This window comes from Chenopodium quinoa, unplaced genomic scaffold (assembly GCF_001683475.1).
Source record: "Chenopodium quinoa cultivar QQ74 unplaced genomic scaffold, ASM168347v1, whole genome shotgun sequence".
NCBI lineage: Eukaryota > Viridiplantae > Streptophyta > Magnoliopsida > Caryophyllales > Amaranthaceae > Chenopodium > Chenopodium quinoa.
Window position 1 is genome coordinate 7,468,833 of NW_018744367.1, and position 13,693 is coordinate 7,482,525.

Consider the following 13,693-nt stretch of genomic DNA (forward strand, 5'->3'; position numbering starts at 1 on the left):
GTTCCCCTTTTTACTTAGGCCCTGCTCCGAGTAAACGGCCTCCGTAAGCCGCTTGACAGGAAGAAAAAAGAGGTAAAGGCTGCAAAAGCTATGGCCGCCTCTGACTGTGATAAGGCAATGTTTCAAATTGCCCAAAATGAGGTTCTGACAATTGATATTCTTTATTATCAGGCGCAGGCTACCGCCGCTATCCGGGCTCAGTTAGAGGCGGCCCAGAAGAGGAATAGCGAGCTGGAGGCGACCATCAACAATCTCAAGGCCGAGCTGAGACCTCTTCGCCAAAAGATGTCCTCATACGACACCTTGGAAAAATCCTTGGCGGCTGTTAAGGAACGCCTGGTGACCCAGGAGAAGAGTCTTACTCAAAAGCTCTCGGAAAAGGCCGAGCAAGAGAAGAAAGAGCTGGTCCGGGAGATGATGGAAGACTCTGCTCAAATCCAGCGCATGACTTGGGGCCGCCTCTTTCCCAATGCCGACTTTGCCTCCTGGGAAAAAACGTACCGTCAGTGTTCTGATAGATATAATCAAGAGATCCTAGCGGCTGCTGAGGAAGAGGCGTTGGAGGAGGAGGAGCAGCCGGTAGTGGCCCTTGTGCCGCTTGGGGTGGATGCATCGAAGAAGGATGCAGCTGAAGCCAACTCCAGCAAAAAGAGTGCTGACCAGGCGGCAGCTGCTAATATTGAAGATCTGCCCCCTTCTTAAGCTTTATGTCTTCTTTCCACGGCCTGCGTGCCGTTTGTTTGTATTTACCCGGCCAGGGGGCCGGGGCTCTGAATATTTGGCCGGTCTTTAATGACCGGCTTCCTTTTAATGAATATTTTTGTTTTGCTTCAAATTTGTTTAAGTATTGAATATTCTGATATCCAATTGCACACTATACCGACTGTTTTACATGGCCGATAGTTGCAGACAGGTACGGATAGTTAGTCACGCCGCCTATGCCCCTGGACGACTGGTTGTCTGCTTCCAGGCTAGGCGATCAGTCGGCCATTTATCCAATCGGTATTCGACCCATTTTAAAGACTGGATCCCCTTTAGGTAGGCGGTCCTGTCATTTGTAAAATTAACCAAGTAGGAAAGTGGTTTCCTATCTGTCATGTTTTTAGGCTAGAGACTTTAGGCAATCTAGGCCGACTGTTCCCCGCCACATTTAATCTAGTGTGAACAGGTGCTATATGAACACCTTTTTAGTTTCATACTAAATTTTTAAGGAGTGACCAAGTAAACATGATTGTTACCTAGTCGCCGAGTGACTGAGTAGTAGAGGTTTCAAGCGGTGGGTACCGGTTGCTCCCCTTTATTCGCCAATGTTTGTTGGCTATCAACTCATAAGATACCGACTGTTCTTATCCCAAGTAGTCCAGTCGGTTGGTTGACACGGATGGTTACTGCGAACACTTGTTTGACCTGATTAGTCAGTTAAGTGAGAGGTATCCTTGTCCGGGAAACAGCTACGTGGTTGTCTTGTTTAGACAGTCGTATAGGTGCTGTGTAATGATTTTATAGAACAATGTTCCACCCAAAAGGGAGCTGCTCTCTGCGACGAATTTCATCCGGATGGATGCCGTCGGACGCCTGCTATAACGTTGGGACAGGTCGAATTGAATTTTTATATTTTGATCAGTTGGCTTAACGCCTGGTCTGATCATTTTAGCCATGAGCCTTTGATAGTTCTTGGTGAACTGTATTATGGGAGAGTAGCCGGTTGAGTGAAACAAGCGGCGTGCCCCTCTTAAGTAAGAATAAAAATTAAACATGGAGAGTAGCCGACTGTTTGTCAGTAGGCATGCCCCTCTTAGGTAAAAATGAAAACTAAATATGGAGAGTAGCCGACTGTTTGTTAGTAGGCGTGCCCCTCTTAGTACAAAATTGAATGAAACATCAAACTTTTATTAAGTAGCCCTTGACTATTTACATCATTCAAAAGAAATATTCCTTAAGATTATCTACATTCCAAGTTCGAGGCAACGGTTGGCCGTCTGGTGTTTCCAGACGGTAGGTACCGTCCCTGACCTCTTCACAGATTCGGTAGGGTCCTTCCCAGTTGGGAGTTAGTTTGCTAGACTCATTAGCCCTACCAACTGCTTCCATTTTTCTAAGTACAAAGTCCCCCACTTTGAGTGGACGCCTGTGTACTTTTTTGTTGTATGATCTAGTCATTCTCAGGCGGTAAATTTCATGGCGCAAGACAACATTGCCCCTCCTTTCAGGGAGTGAGTCTAATGTCAGGCGCATGGCTTCCCAATTTGCCTCTTCGTCATATAGCATTACTCGAAGAGTCGGCTCGTAGTGTTCTATTGGAAGAACAACTTAATTCTTGTACACAAGTTTCACTTAATTCTTTTATGGATTATGTGTGTATGATTTCTGAAATCAATTGTGTGCAGGTTGATTGTTCGTGGTACATCGATTCAGGATCATCGAGGCATGTTTGCAAGGACAAATCATTGTTCAAGACCTTTACGGAGGTTGATGGTGGAGAGATACTCTACATGGGCAATGACTCTACCGCTAAGGTGCTAGGCAAAGGACAAATTGAGCTAATATTTAGTTCGGGAAAATCTCTTATTTTAAGGGATGTGTTGTATTCTCCCGAGCTTAGGAGAAATCTTGTCTCCGGTGCTATCCTGAATCGTTTAGGTTTCAAATTAGTGTTTGAATCAGACAAGTTTGTATTATCTAAAAGTGGTTTGTTTGTAGGACTTGGCTACTTGTGTGATGGAATGTTTAAACTTAGTATTTGTAATACTTTGAAAGATAATGTGTATGTTGTTAATGATTACTCTTCTCTATGGCATTTGAGACTTGGACATGTTAATTGTTTCGGAGTTTTCTGATGTCCTGCGGGAGAGTTACAATTCCGAGACTGGAACCGGACGCCTGTACCTGCAACACAAACGGATGCTCCGGATGATTGGAGATCCGCCTCCGACGGTCAAGTTAGTACTTGATTAAGGAGTAATTAATGCGGAAATTAAAGTGATTGGGTCTCTCTAGGTGAGAGTGTTTAATGTGTGTAATCTGCGTCATTCCCCTTAATGAGGATTAAGGGAGGTATTTATAACCTCGGGAAACGTGTCAATCCTAGGTTTAGGTTAACCTTGGGCTGATTGGGCTTCCCTCGGAAGTTGGGCCTAGGTGGCCGACTTCTCCATTAGGCATGGAGTATGCCACGTGTCATGACATAATAGGTCCGGGGTGGACGAATAAGAGTGTGCCACGTGGCAAGCCCTGAGAGGTCCAACTGGGGGACACTTGGCAGGACCTGATTGGCCCACGTGGCGCATTCCGATTGGTGGGAGCAAAATCCCCTAATCAGTGGCTAGGTTTGAAGAGAGAGAACAGAGAAAAATTTAGGGTTTTTTTGTGGATGATAATATTTTTTTTTCTGTAGATTATTTTAGTGGCTTGTATGATACTCCCTCTGTCCCTTAATTTTTTCCCCATTGTAAAAATATGGGTCAAACTTTTAAAAATTTGACCATGAATTCTCGTTGATTTATATGTGATAATATATTCATGTGGGATCTTGTTAGAATTGTCTCATTGTATAGTTTATTAATATTAAATTTTATAATTTTTACGCATATAGAAATGGAGATATATGCGTTTAAAGACGTGTGTTGGAGATCGTAAAAAGTCAAACGGGGAAAAAAATAAGGGACAAAGGGAGAGGGAGTATGAGCTTAAATAAATACTCTTTACACTTAAATGTTAGGTAACATAACACAAGAAAGATCCTGCCAAGCTGCCAACTCTTACGAAGCTGTCACATGTCAGTAGTCAGATCCTTCCAAGCAATATACTTAAGCCCTTCATTTTTACCTCATTCCCAACTTTATTTTTGTCGTTCTTTATTACATTTATAAAAACTAAAATCACAATTATTACAATGTATTTCCAATTATACAGCTAAATAATAAATCAGACTCCACCGAAACCTCCACAAGCGTAAATATTCTCCTCCTCATTTCCCAACCCAAATTAAAAAAACACCAAAACAATCAAACACCCCCTTTTACAAGCAAACCCACTTAAATAAAAAGACCCCCAATTCACATTCTCACTAGTACAACTACAATACCCTCAAAACCAATTTTCCCAAATTCCCAATTTCACCACTTTAGTACTCCATAATAGCTTTAGCTTTGTATCCAATTGTATCATTTTTCCACAAGATGCACGCAAAGACGGATTCCGAGGTCACCAGTCTATCCGCCTCATCCCCAAACCGATCGCCCCCTCGGCGGCCGGTGTATTACGTGCAGAGTCCGTCCCGGGACTCGCACGATGGCGAAAAAACTACAACATCATTCCAATCAACACCAGTGCTGAGCCCTGCTGGCTCTCCCCCGCACTCTCATTCCTCAGTTGGCCGCCACTCCCGTGAATCGTCCTCGACTCGTTTCTCCGGCTCGCTTAAACCCGGCAGTGGGTCTCGCAAGATATCCCCTAATGATGGTGGATCTGGTGGTGGTCGAAAAGGGGGTCATAAGAAGAACCAAGCTCCTTGGAAAGAGTGTGATGTTATTGAAGAAGAAAATCTTATTGAAGATGAAGAGAATCAGAAACCACTTCCTCGCCGCTGTTATGTGCTCGCTTTTATTTTGGGGTTTTTCGTTCTCTTCTCCTTTTTCTCCCTCATTCTTTGGGGTGCTGCTCGTCCTCAGAAACCCAAAATCACTGTCAAGGTAATTGTTTCAAATCGCGGAAATTGTAATGAATTCGTGTGTAAACAAATAGCTCGATTACTGATTTGTTTGTTTTTGGATTCAACAGAGTATAAGGTTTGATCGATTTCTAGTATCGGCTGGATCAGATGCAACCGGTGTAGCAACCGAAATGGCATCAGTGAACTCAACCCTCAAATTTCTTTATCGAAACACTGCAACATTCTTCGGGGTTCATGTAACATCTACTCCATTAGATCTATCATTCTCACAGATCACCGTTGGCACAGGAAACGTAAGAATCTAATTAGATCCATACGAATTATAAAATCAAATAATTTCCATTGCGATTTATAATTAAAAAATAATAATCATTCAAGTAATAATATGAATTCATTTTGATGCAGCTCAAGAAATTCTATCAGTCTAGAAAGAGTCAGAAAACAGTGAATGTGCAAATATTAGGGGATAAAATCCCGCTATATGGAAGCGGGCAAAGCTTAGTTGGTACATCAACAGGCGTACCCACGGCGCCGGTGAACATGACGCTAAGCTTCACTGTTCGATCTAGAGCTTATGTGTTGGGAAGATTGGTGAAACCCAAATTCTACAAAACCATTGATTGTGTAGTTGCATATAATCCTAAGAAACCCAATTCTGCTATTTCCTTCAAGAAAGCTTGCACCTATCAATGAAAATCCAAAATTATTGGTGGTTAAAGTTTTATTTTTCTTCATTCACTTTTGGTTGCAAAATTGCTTACTACCATGGTACTCGTATCTTACAAGGTGCACCCGGTTATTTTTCGCTTATTTGGAATGATCCATCTGTACGATAAAAAATAAAAACGAGGCATATGAGCAGAAATTACCTTGGGCGCATCTAGATTTAGCTTTTATGGGTTAACTTGGCTACAAATTGAGAAAACTCAGGTCGGTGGCTAAGTAGTGGGAAATTACTGGCAAGGGTTGGTGTCGGTGGGGAGTGGAGAATGCACATCTTTATTTATTTTTTTGGATCTGTGAGAACATTTTTTATTTTCTTTTTAATATTAGCTGTTACTCAAAAGGAGTATTGTAACACATGTATGGAAATGCTAGTGTATTCATTATATATGTATAATATGATTTGCACTATTGATTTATTTAATGCTTAAAGGCAATAATTCATTGTGTTGTGAACCATGTTCTAGCTTAGCTGGTATTTTAGTTTGGTAATGGTTAGTTGGTTAAATCATCAACAATTCAACATGATTAAATACGTCAAAAAAAAAGGGACTGATTTACAAAAGTATGGTTCATTTGAAACTTATTTACTATTTTACATTGGTATAAACCTTATTTACGAATTTGTTGTTCACAAAATTCAGCTCAAAACCGCTACATACATAAACCGCTACTTCAACGGTTTAGTACATAAACCGCAACCAAAGCGAAATCCAACAATCTCGAATACGAAACCAAACAGCACCAACTATCCAAAGAAAATTGAGTTATTATATTGATTTTGACATTATGTGGCAGCAACTTAATTAATTTTAACGACTAATTGAATTAAGAAGAAAAAAATCAGGGCTAAATACCTTATCAATTTGGGGGCAAATATCCAAAAACCATTTTGTTCATCAATTGGTGGTGGCAATGCGAATTGTGTCGGCCGCTGGTGTGCAGGAGGTCGTCTATGACGATCTACAACATGATGTGCGTGCTGGTCTGATGGAGATGGAAAGGGGTTGTCGTGGTGCATTTGTTTTGTTTGTTTTAACGTATTCAACAGAGTAGTTTGTTGTGTGGAGTATTGAGGAAAACCCCTACTTTGAATAGTGGTTTTGATACTAAAACCGCTATTTGAAATAGCGGTTTGTTTTTTAAAAAATTTAATACATCCTAACGTATTTCTGAGCCTACGTGGACAACAACTTTGTAAATAAGTTTAGTACCCCCACAAAATGATAAATAAGTTTCAAATAAACCAATTCGTCCAAAAAAATAAAGTTATCATATTGTATTTAGTCTTTATTGCAACACTTGCACGGTTGATACCATTCACACTCCTCTTTAGTTACACATATTGTTTGTTATTTGCATAAAAGAATATATAGTGTATTTATGTAGACTCTTGTTACATTTGTTTTGGCCTCTTAGTATTGCTTCGTACTTCCTCTATCCTTTTATTAAGAACTAGTATTTCTTTTTAGGGAGCTCAAAATTACAAACCTATTTCTATTTTAAGGTTGTACTATATGATAATATTCTCCATTTTTTGATGAGTTGTCATCTCTTTTTTGTACTTTTTCATTAATTCCCAATACTTTCTCTATCCATCTCTTCAATTATTCTCAACTATTTTTTTTTCTTTTGATCTTTCTCTAACCCCACATACACTACTTTCACCAACTTTCTTAATTTCCGAAAAAAAATGCAAATAGGTTCTTAATAAAGGGATGGAGGGAGTACTCCATAATATTCCGTACCACTCTAATTTTACCAATCTTTTATAATTTCACCAAGTATAAGGCTAAAAAAGTGTATTAAGATAATTTCACCAAGTATAAGGCTAAAAAAGTATATTAAGTGCTCATTTGGTTCACATGGGAATTAACTTTCCATAGGAATTTATGTTTCATAGGAAATTTTTCCCTTAGAATTTTCCTAGGAATTAAGCTAAATTGTTTGGTTGACACTATAGGAAATTGCATTTCCTAAGAAATTCTACTCACCGGGGGGGAGGGGATTTGTTAAATATCGCCCACAAATTACTACATAAAGCCCACAAAATATACTTGGTTTGACAATTTTGCCCATTTGTGAAATGTTACCAAAAACAGAAAATTATGACATCGAATAATCAAATTACAAAAGACACTTGGTTTGACGCTTTTGGCCATTTGTGAAATCTTACCATAAACGGAAAATTATGACATCGAAAAATCGAATTGAAAAAGACACTTGGTTTGACGGTTTTGGCCATTTGTGAAATCTTACCAAAAACGGAAAATTCTGACATCGAAAAATGTGGAGCCGTACTGGGTCCCCGCGGGAGACCGAAGAGCCGAGGGACGCCGAAGAGCCGTCTTCGTCGCACCAAAACGAGGTAAATCATCATGGACCACCACCGTCATGGTTGGGGCGCTTGGCCTGGACGCCGGTGCCATGGTCGTGGCGCCTGACTAGGACGCCGGCACCGTGGCGATGGCGCCTGGCCAGGACGCCGGAACCGTGGTGGTGGCTTCCAGGCTAGGCGCCACTCCCACGGTCCTAGCGTCCTGGCCAGGCGCCACTGCCATGGTGGTGGTGGTCCAGCCAGGCGCCACTGCCTTTGTTTTTTTTTTTTTAATTTTTTTGTTTTTTTTTTGTTTATAAATTTGATAAATTGAAATTGTTAAAAAAAATGTTTTATTTGAAATTACTTTTTAAATATTTGTTAATAAATTTATTTTATAATTTTGTATGTGGAAATTAGATTTTTAATTTGTTTGTTTTTTTTTATTTAATAAATTTGATATCCCTAAATTTAAATTGTAAAAAAAAAATGTATAACTTGAAATTATGTTTTACATATTTGCTAATAAATTTATTTTATAATTTTGTATGTGGAAATTAGATTTTTAATTTGTTTGTTTTTTTTTATTTAATAAATTTGATATCCCTAAATTTAAATTGTAAAAAAAAATGAATAACTTGAAATTATGTTTTACATATTTGCTAATAAATTTATTTTATAATTTTGTATGTGGAAATTAGATTTGTGTTAATAATTTACAAAAAAATTAATTATGTGTTTGTGTATGAATACTTTTACACATAATTATGTTTTAATTTTGTATGTGTATGAATATTTTTATAAATGATTATGTTTTAATTTTGTATGTGTATGAACACTGTTATACATAATTATGTTTTGAATTTTGTGTTAATTTACGCTTTACATTAATATAGGTATTTAAATATAATATCTAATTGATGCAGGATTATGGTGGAGACGGAAATGATTACAGTGGGATATTTGTACATGATGGTCCCTTCAAAGATGTTCAACAAGCAATTGATTGGGCTAAACAGGTTGCAATTACTTCTGGTTTTTGCTTGGTAGTAACAAGTCATAAATCTCAACGGGATGGTAGAATGGATCACATTTTGAGATGCGATCGTTATCGCAAAAGAGAAGAAAGAGATTTCAGTACAGCCACTCGGTTTAATACAAAGCGGAAAGGTTGTGGGTGTGAGTTTAGAGTAAAGGTTCGGCAACTAGAGAGTCGTGAAGGTTGGGAAGTGAAGGGTTACTCCAAATGGGGGTATCACAACCATGAGATGATAGTATATGAAGTGGGTCATCGATAGTTGAGCGGCTTAAGTCCCGCTGCAAAACTGGTTGTCAAAGAAATGAGTGATGCTCAAGTGAAGCCTGGTAAAATATTAGCATCTGTGTTAGAGAAATTTCCTAAAGACCAGCCAAACCGAAGACACATCTACAACGTCAGACAGCAACTGAGGTTTGAACGGTCAGAGGGAAGGAACCCTATACAACAGCTTCTACACCAGGCACAAGCACGTGGTTACCTGTTCTGGTATGATTCTGATGAAGATACAGCGGAGGTGACTCATTTATTCCTTGTGCATCCTGATTGTGCTGATATGATCAAGTCTTGGCCATCTGTGATTTTGATCGATTCAACGTACAAGACAAACAAGTACAGGTTCCCACTGGTTGAGATGATTGGGATGACTCCAACAAACCAGAACTTTCTGATTGGTCATGCAGTCATCAAGGATGAGACGGCTGCGAGTTATTATTGGGTCTTGGAGAAGCTGAGAAACTACATCGGCCCTAATGTTCAGCCATCAGCCATCGTCAGTAATTGTGAGGGAGGTCTCTTTGCCCCCATAGTAGAGCTGTTTCCACAATCGAAGCACTTGTTGTGCACATGGCACATCAACAACTGTGTGAAAGTGAAAGCCTACAACCTTTTCAACAAGAATTTGGAAATGGCAAAGAGATTGGTGAATGGTAAGTGGCGGAAGATCCTACAAGCTACCACAGAGGCAGTGTACGATCGAGCATTGGCTAACTTCAGGGATTCGTACCAATGGTGTCCGGCAGTGGTGAACTATGTGATGCAGCAGTGGGTACCTCACAGGGAAAAGTTTGTCAAATATTGGACAAACCAAGTACTTCATTTTGGAAACACTACAACATGCAGAGTTGAGAGTGCTCATAGAGCTACTAAGGACAGGACTGATTCTTCCACCGCTGCTTTGGATACACTATTTGAGAGAATAAACAAGGCAATTGAAACTCAGAAGAATGGCATCAGGAACTCTCTGGAGGACTCTAGGCGGCGACATGGTACGATGTATTGCCATTTCATATTTAAGATTCTACATGGGCGTGTGTCACACTACTGTTTGGGGTTGATTCTGGCCAAGCACAACAAGATGAGGGAGTTGGCGGATGAAGTTGATGTTCGGTGTGGATGTGCTATATCAGTAACTCATGGATTACCTTGCGCATGCACCATTCACCGCGTAATTACCCAAGATAGGACGTTGTTACACGTTGATCAGGTTCATCCATTCTGGAGAACGCTCGTTATTGGTGAGCATGCAGATACGCAGACGGTCGACCGTGAACAGGAGGAGTTGGAGCAGTTTCGTTCGATGTACGATCGAGTATCCTCCAGTCATCCTTCCATTATTCATGATGCTACTCACGTACTGCATGACATGTTCAACACGTCCTGCTTAGATCACGAGGAACCTGAAGGGGTCGAGCGACCTAGAGGTCGTCAACGGCGGAACAGGAGTGCGTTTGATTACATTCGTGGTCGTGGTCGTGGTCGTACAACGTCATCCAGTCGTAGCCGGTCTTCTTCGTCTGTGAATATGCCCGGCACTGGTACAATAGCTTACTTTAATTTACGTGTTATAATGGTTTTGAGTTTACTGCTGACTTGTTCACTGTGTTTAATGATATGTTCAACAGGAACATTTGATATTGACCAGTTTCCATACAAGGATAGGATACCTAACATCATCATGTCATTCTTGGACGGCTAGAATGATGTAGTTGGAGATGGTAACTGCGGATTCCGGGTCGTGGCTGATGTATTTCAGATGGGCGAAGACAACTACGATTTAGTGCGTCAATTGATGTACAGTGAAATTGCCTCTAACCGAGATGTTTATCGTCATGTGTACCAGGACGGCTTGGATAGTGCTCTGCAGCGTGTCCGGTGGGGAGGAGGACCTTGCGGTCTAAATCACTATTTCGACGCGCCACTAGATCTTTTTGCCGTTGCAAACATTTACAAGTGCGCAGTAATGCATTTCGGGCTGGGATTGCATAGTCGAGCTTATTATCCTTGTACAACAGTTCTCCCTTGGTCATCGTGTGAGACCGTCACTACACCGGTCAGAGAGTTAGCTATTACATTTCTTGGGTCGTCATACAAACATTTCATCCGGCTTGACCTGTCATCCAATTTTCCTGTCCCACCGATCATACCTCGGTGGTACGACATTCGTAAAGCAAGCGTAGAGGGTTGGGATGCGCTGTATCATGACCGGATCCATCAATGGAACACCCTAGCAGCTTTTTAGTTTTTCTTTTGTACACAATTTCTGTATAACCTTATTTTTCATGATTTTAAAACCTAAAACGATAATTTCAAATGTTAGAACCTAAAACGATAATTTCATTTGTTAGAAACTAAAACGATAATTTCATTTGTTAGAAACTAAAATGATAATTTCAAATGTTAGAAACTAAAACGATAATTTCATGATGTTAAAACCTAAAACGATAATTTCAAATGTTAGAACCTAAAACGATAATTTCATTTGTTAGAACCTAAAACGATAATTTCAAATGTTAGAAACTAAAACGATAATTTCAAATGTTAAAACCTAATACGATAATTTCAAATGTTAGAACCTAAAACGATAATTTCATTTGTTAGAAACTAAAATGATAATTTCAAATGATCATGACTAAACCGATAATTTCAAATGTTAAAAACTAAAACGATAATTGCAAATGTTAGAAACTAAAACGATAATTGTAAATGTTAAAAACTAAAACGATTGTACTAAATTCTGCAAACTACAAAGATAATGTCGTATTTCACAACTAATTTGATAATGTAAAATATATTCAACAAACAAAATGCCAATAACATCAGTAATCCCTCTTTGCCGCCGATTCCCAATGCGCAAGGGTCTGTTCCAACTCTTCAACAGCAGCTCTCGCTGCTGCACTCATGTTGTCATTCTCCAGGGAGAGTTTTTGTACGCCTTGCATTACCTTTCCCATCCACTACACAAAAAAAAAAAAAAAAAAAAAACATGAAATTGAATAACGATATATAAAACTTTAAAAAAACGCAAAAATAAATTTTTGTTCAGACATATCGCATCTACGGCAGTTGGCGGTGGATCATGATCATCGGCGTCATCGCCATGGTCGAGGTCTCTAATCAACCTCGGGTGCGAATACCGGTTGTACCATTCCATGTAGTGCTGGTCACACATGGGAGGCACCCTAGTAGGCGGCCTCTGCAGCTCCGCAGTCCATAAGCGGGCAACCATCGGGAACTGCTCCCACGTGGCAATCATGCTATCCGGCCATTGGACGACGTACTCCTTCGACGACGCAGATCGGACCGTCTTACTCGGCCATGCCGGTGGAGGAGGGACAACTTGGACGAACCCAAGCTGGCGAAGAAAACGCTGGGGCATGTACACCTCCATGATCTCACGATACTGTATGAGTCCCGTGTAGAGGGTCCTGGGTATCCTATTACTAGGGTTCTGGCCAAAAGGCATCCAGTTCACCTGCACAAAATGTTTCAAATTAGTAAGATTCATAATAAATGCATTACAGTACAAATTTTGAAATAATTCATACACTTTACCTCTAAGGGGGACATCCTGTCAAGCGATAACCGTATTGATCGGAGGCAGTCAACAGATTTCTTCTCCAACCGCAGACTCCACGCACAGGCACGGGGCATCCCATCAACAATTGGAACTGAGTCACGGTGTGGTCGAAATGCAGGAAAATACTCGTATATCCAGGTCTGCAATGAAGTCAGACATCTAGTGATACCTGCCGCGTCAGCCCGACTCGAAAATCCTAGTTGGCGATACAGATACGCCAACGTAGCCGACCCCCAAGAAAACTGACCAACATTGTCGGGCTCACACGCATCAACTATGTCGCTTGGCCTGAGCTTGTTTTCGCTCTTATCCGGAAACAAGGTACACCCGAAGAGAAGAAAAACATAAGCAGCCAGCTGTGCATCGTGCGTCCTACGTGCACCGGGGTGCAAACAACGCTGCAAGACGGATGCGATCTTTACACCGCCGTGGTCCCAAACACCAAGCGCCCCGGTATACAGCGCAGCCCTGTCCACCGCCAACAGCTCCGCCAGCAAATCTGCCTGATCCGCATCAGTTACACCAGAAAGGCGTTTACCCTCTGCGCGAATCCCAAGAATGGCCCCGACGTCATGCAACATGATCGTCATCTCACCGAATGGAAGGTGGAAAGAGTTCGTATGCGGCTGCCATCGCTCAACGAAAGCCGTGATCAGCATCCAATCAATCTTATCGTGCATGGTGGCAGGAAGGTGATTCACCCCAGTGCCCTGCAGTCGGTCGAAAATCTTGCTCTCCACTGACCAAGCCTCAGCCTATCTGCTCAAAACGCTACAAGTCTTTTCCCGGGTTTGGCATTTCAAAATGCCCGTCACCAAACCCATGTCCTGGTCCTCCCAGATACGGGTAGCTATGTGTCCTAGAAAGCTAGGAATCACACTCCCGTCTACAGGCCCCCCAAGCACCGCACCCCTAACCACCCAAGAATCATTAACGACCCTCAACCGTTTTCTACTTGCCCCAGACACGGTGGACGCTGATGATGTGCCAGATCTACTCATAAACCTACCATCCCTACCCTTACGCACATCTACCCTATGCGTCTCGTACATGTCATCTAGCCTCTAAATGAATGGACCGTAATCA

General features: G+C 41.0%; 2 protein-coding genes across 2 annotated transcripts; one reads left to right on the forward strand and one right to left on the reverse strand.

The window, feature by feature from the left end:
* Positions 1-3,794: 3,794 nt before the first annotated feature.
* LOC110696619 lies at positions 3,795-5,851 on the forward strand. The gene is made up of 3 exons (XM_021873958.1): positions 3,795-4,691; positions 4,780-4,965; positions 5,078-5,851. Exons 1-3 carry the CDS (start codon positions 4,179-4,181, stop codon positions 5,363-5,365), a joined length of 987 nt encoding a protein of 328 aa, XP_021729650.1. The 5' UTR covers positions 3,795-4,178; the 3' UTR covers positions 5,366-5,851.
* Positions 5,852-11,573: 5,722 nt separating this feature from the next.
* LOC110696730 lies at positions 11,574-13,197 on the reverse strand. The gene is made up of 3 exons (XM_021874083.1): positions 13,111-13,197; positions 12,583-12,747; positions 11,574-12,502 (listed from the first exon to the last, which is right to left on the reverse strand). Exons 1-3 carry the CDS (start codon positions 13,195-13,197, stop codon positions 11,969-11,971), a joined length of 786 nt encoding a protein of 261 aa, XP_021729775.1. The 3' UTR covers positions 11,574-11,968.
* Between the last annotated feature and the right edge of the window lie 496 nt (positions 13,198-13,693).

What these genes read in the sequence shown, in the direction of transcription:
- LOC110696619 (XM_021873958.1), top strand. Translation starts at nt 4,179, where the DNA reads ATGCACGCAAAGACGGATTCCGAGGTCACCAGTCTATCCGCCTCATCC. An exon ending in AACCCAAAATCACTGTCAAG is followed by an intron (nt 4,692 to 4,779) that starts GTAATTGTTTCA and finishes TGGATTCAACAG; the next exon opens with AGTATAAGGTTTGATCGATT. An exon ending in TCACCGTTGGCACAGGAAAC is followed by an intron (nt 4,966 to 5,077) that starts GTAAGAATCTAA and finishes ATTTTGATGCAG; the next exon opens with CTCAAGAAATTCTATCAGTC.
- LOC110696730 (XM_021874083.1), bottom strand. Translation starts at nt 13,197, where the DNA reads ATGACGATCATGTTGCATGACGTCGGGGCCATTCTTGGGATTCGCGCA. An exon ending in GTGTAACTGATGCGGATCAG is followed by an intron (nt 12,748 to 13,110) that starts GCAGATTTGCTG and finishes ACTTCATTGCAG; the next exon opens with ACCTGGATATACGAGTATTT. An exon ending in ACAGGATGTCCCCCTTAGAG is followed by an intron (nt 12,503 to 12,582) that starts GTAAAGTGTATG and finishes CATTTTGTGCAG; the next exon opens with GTGAACTGGATGCCTTTTGG.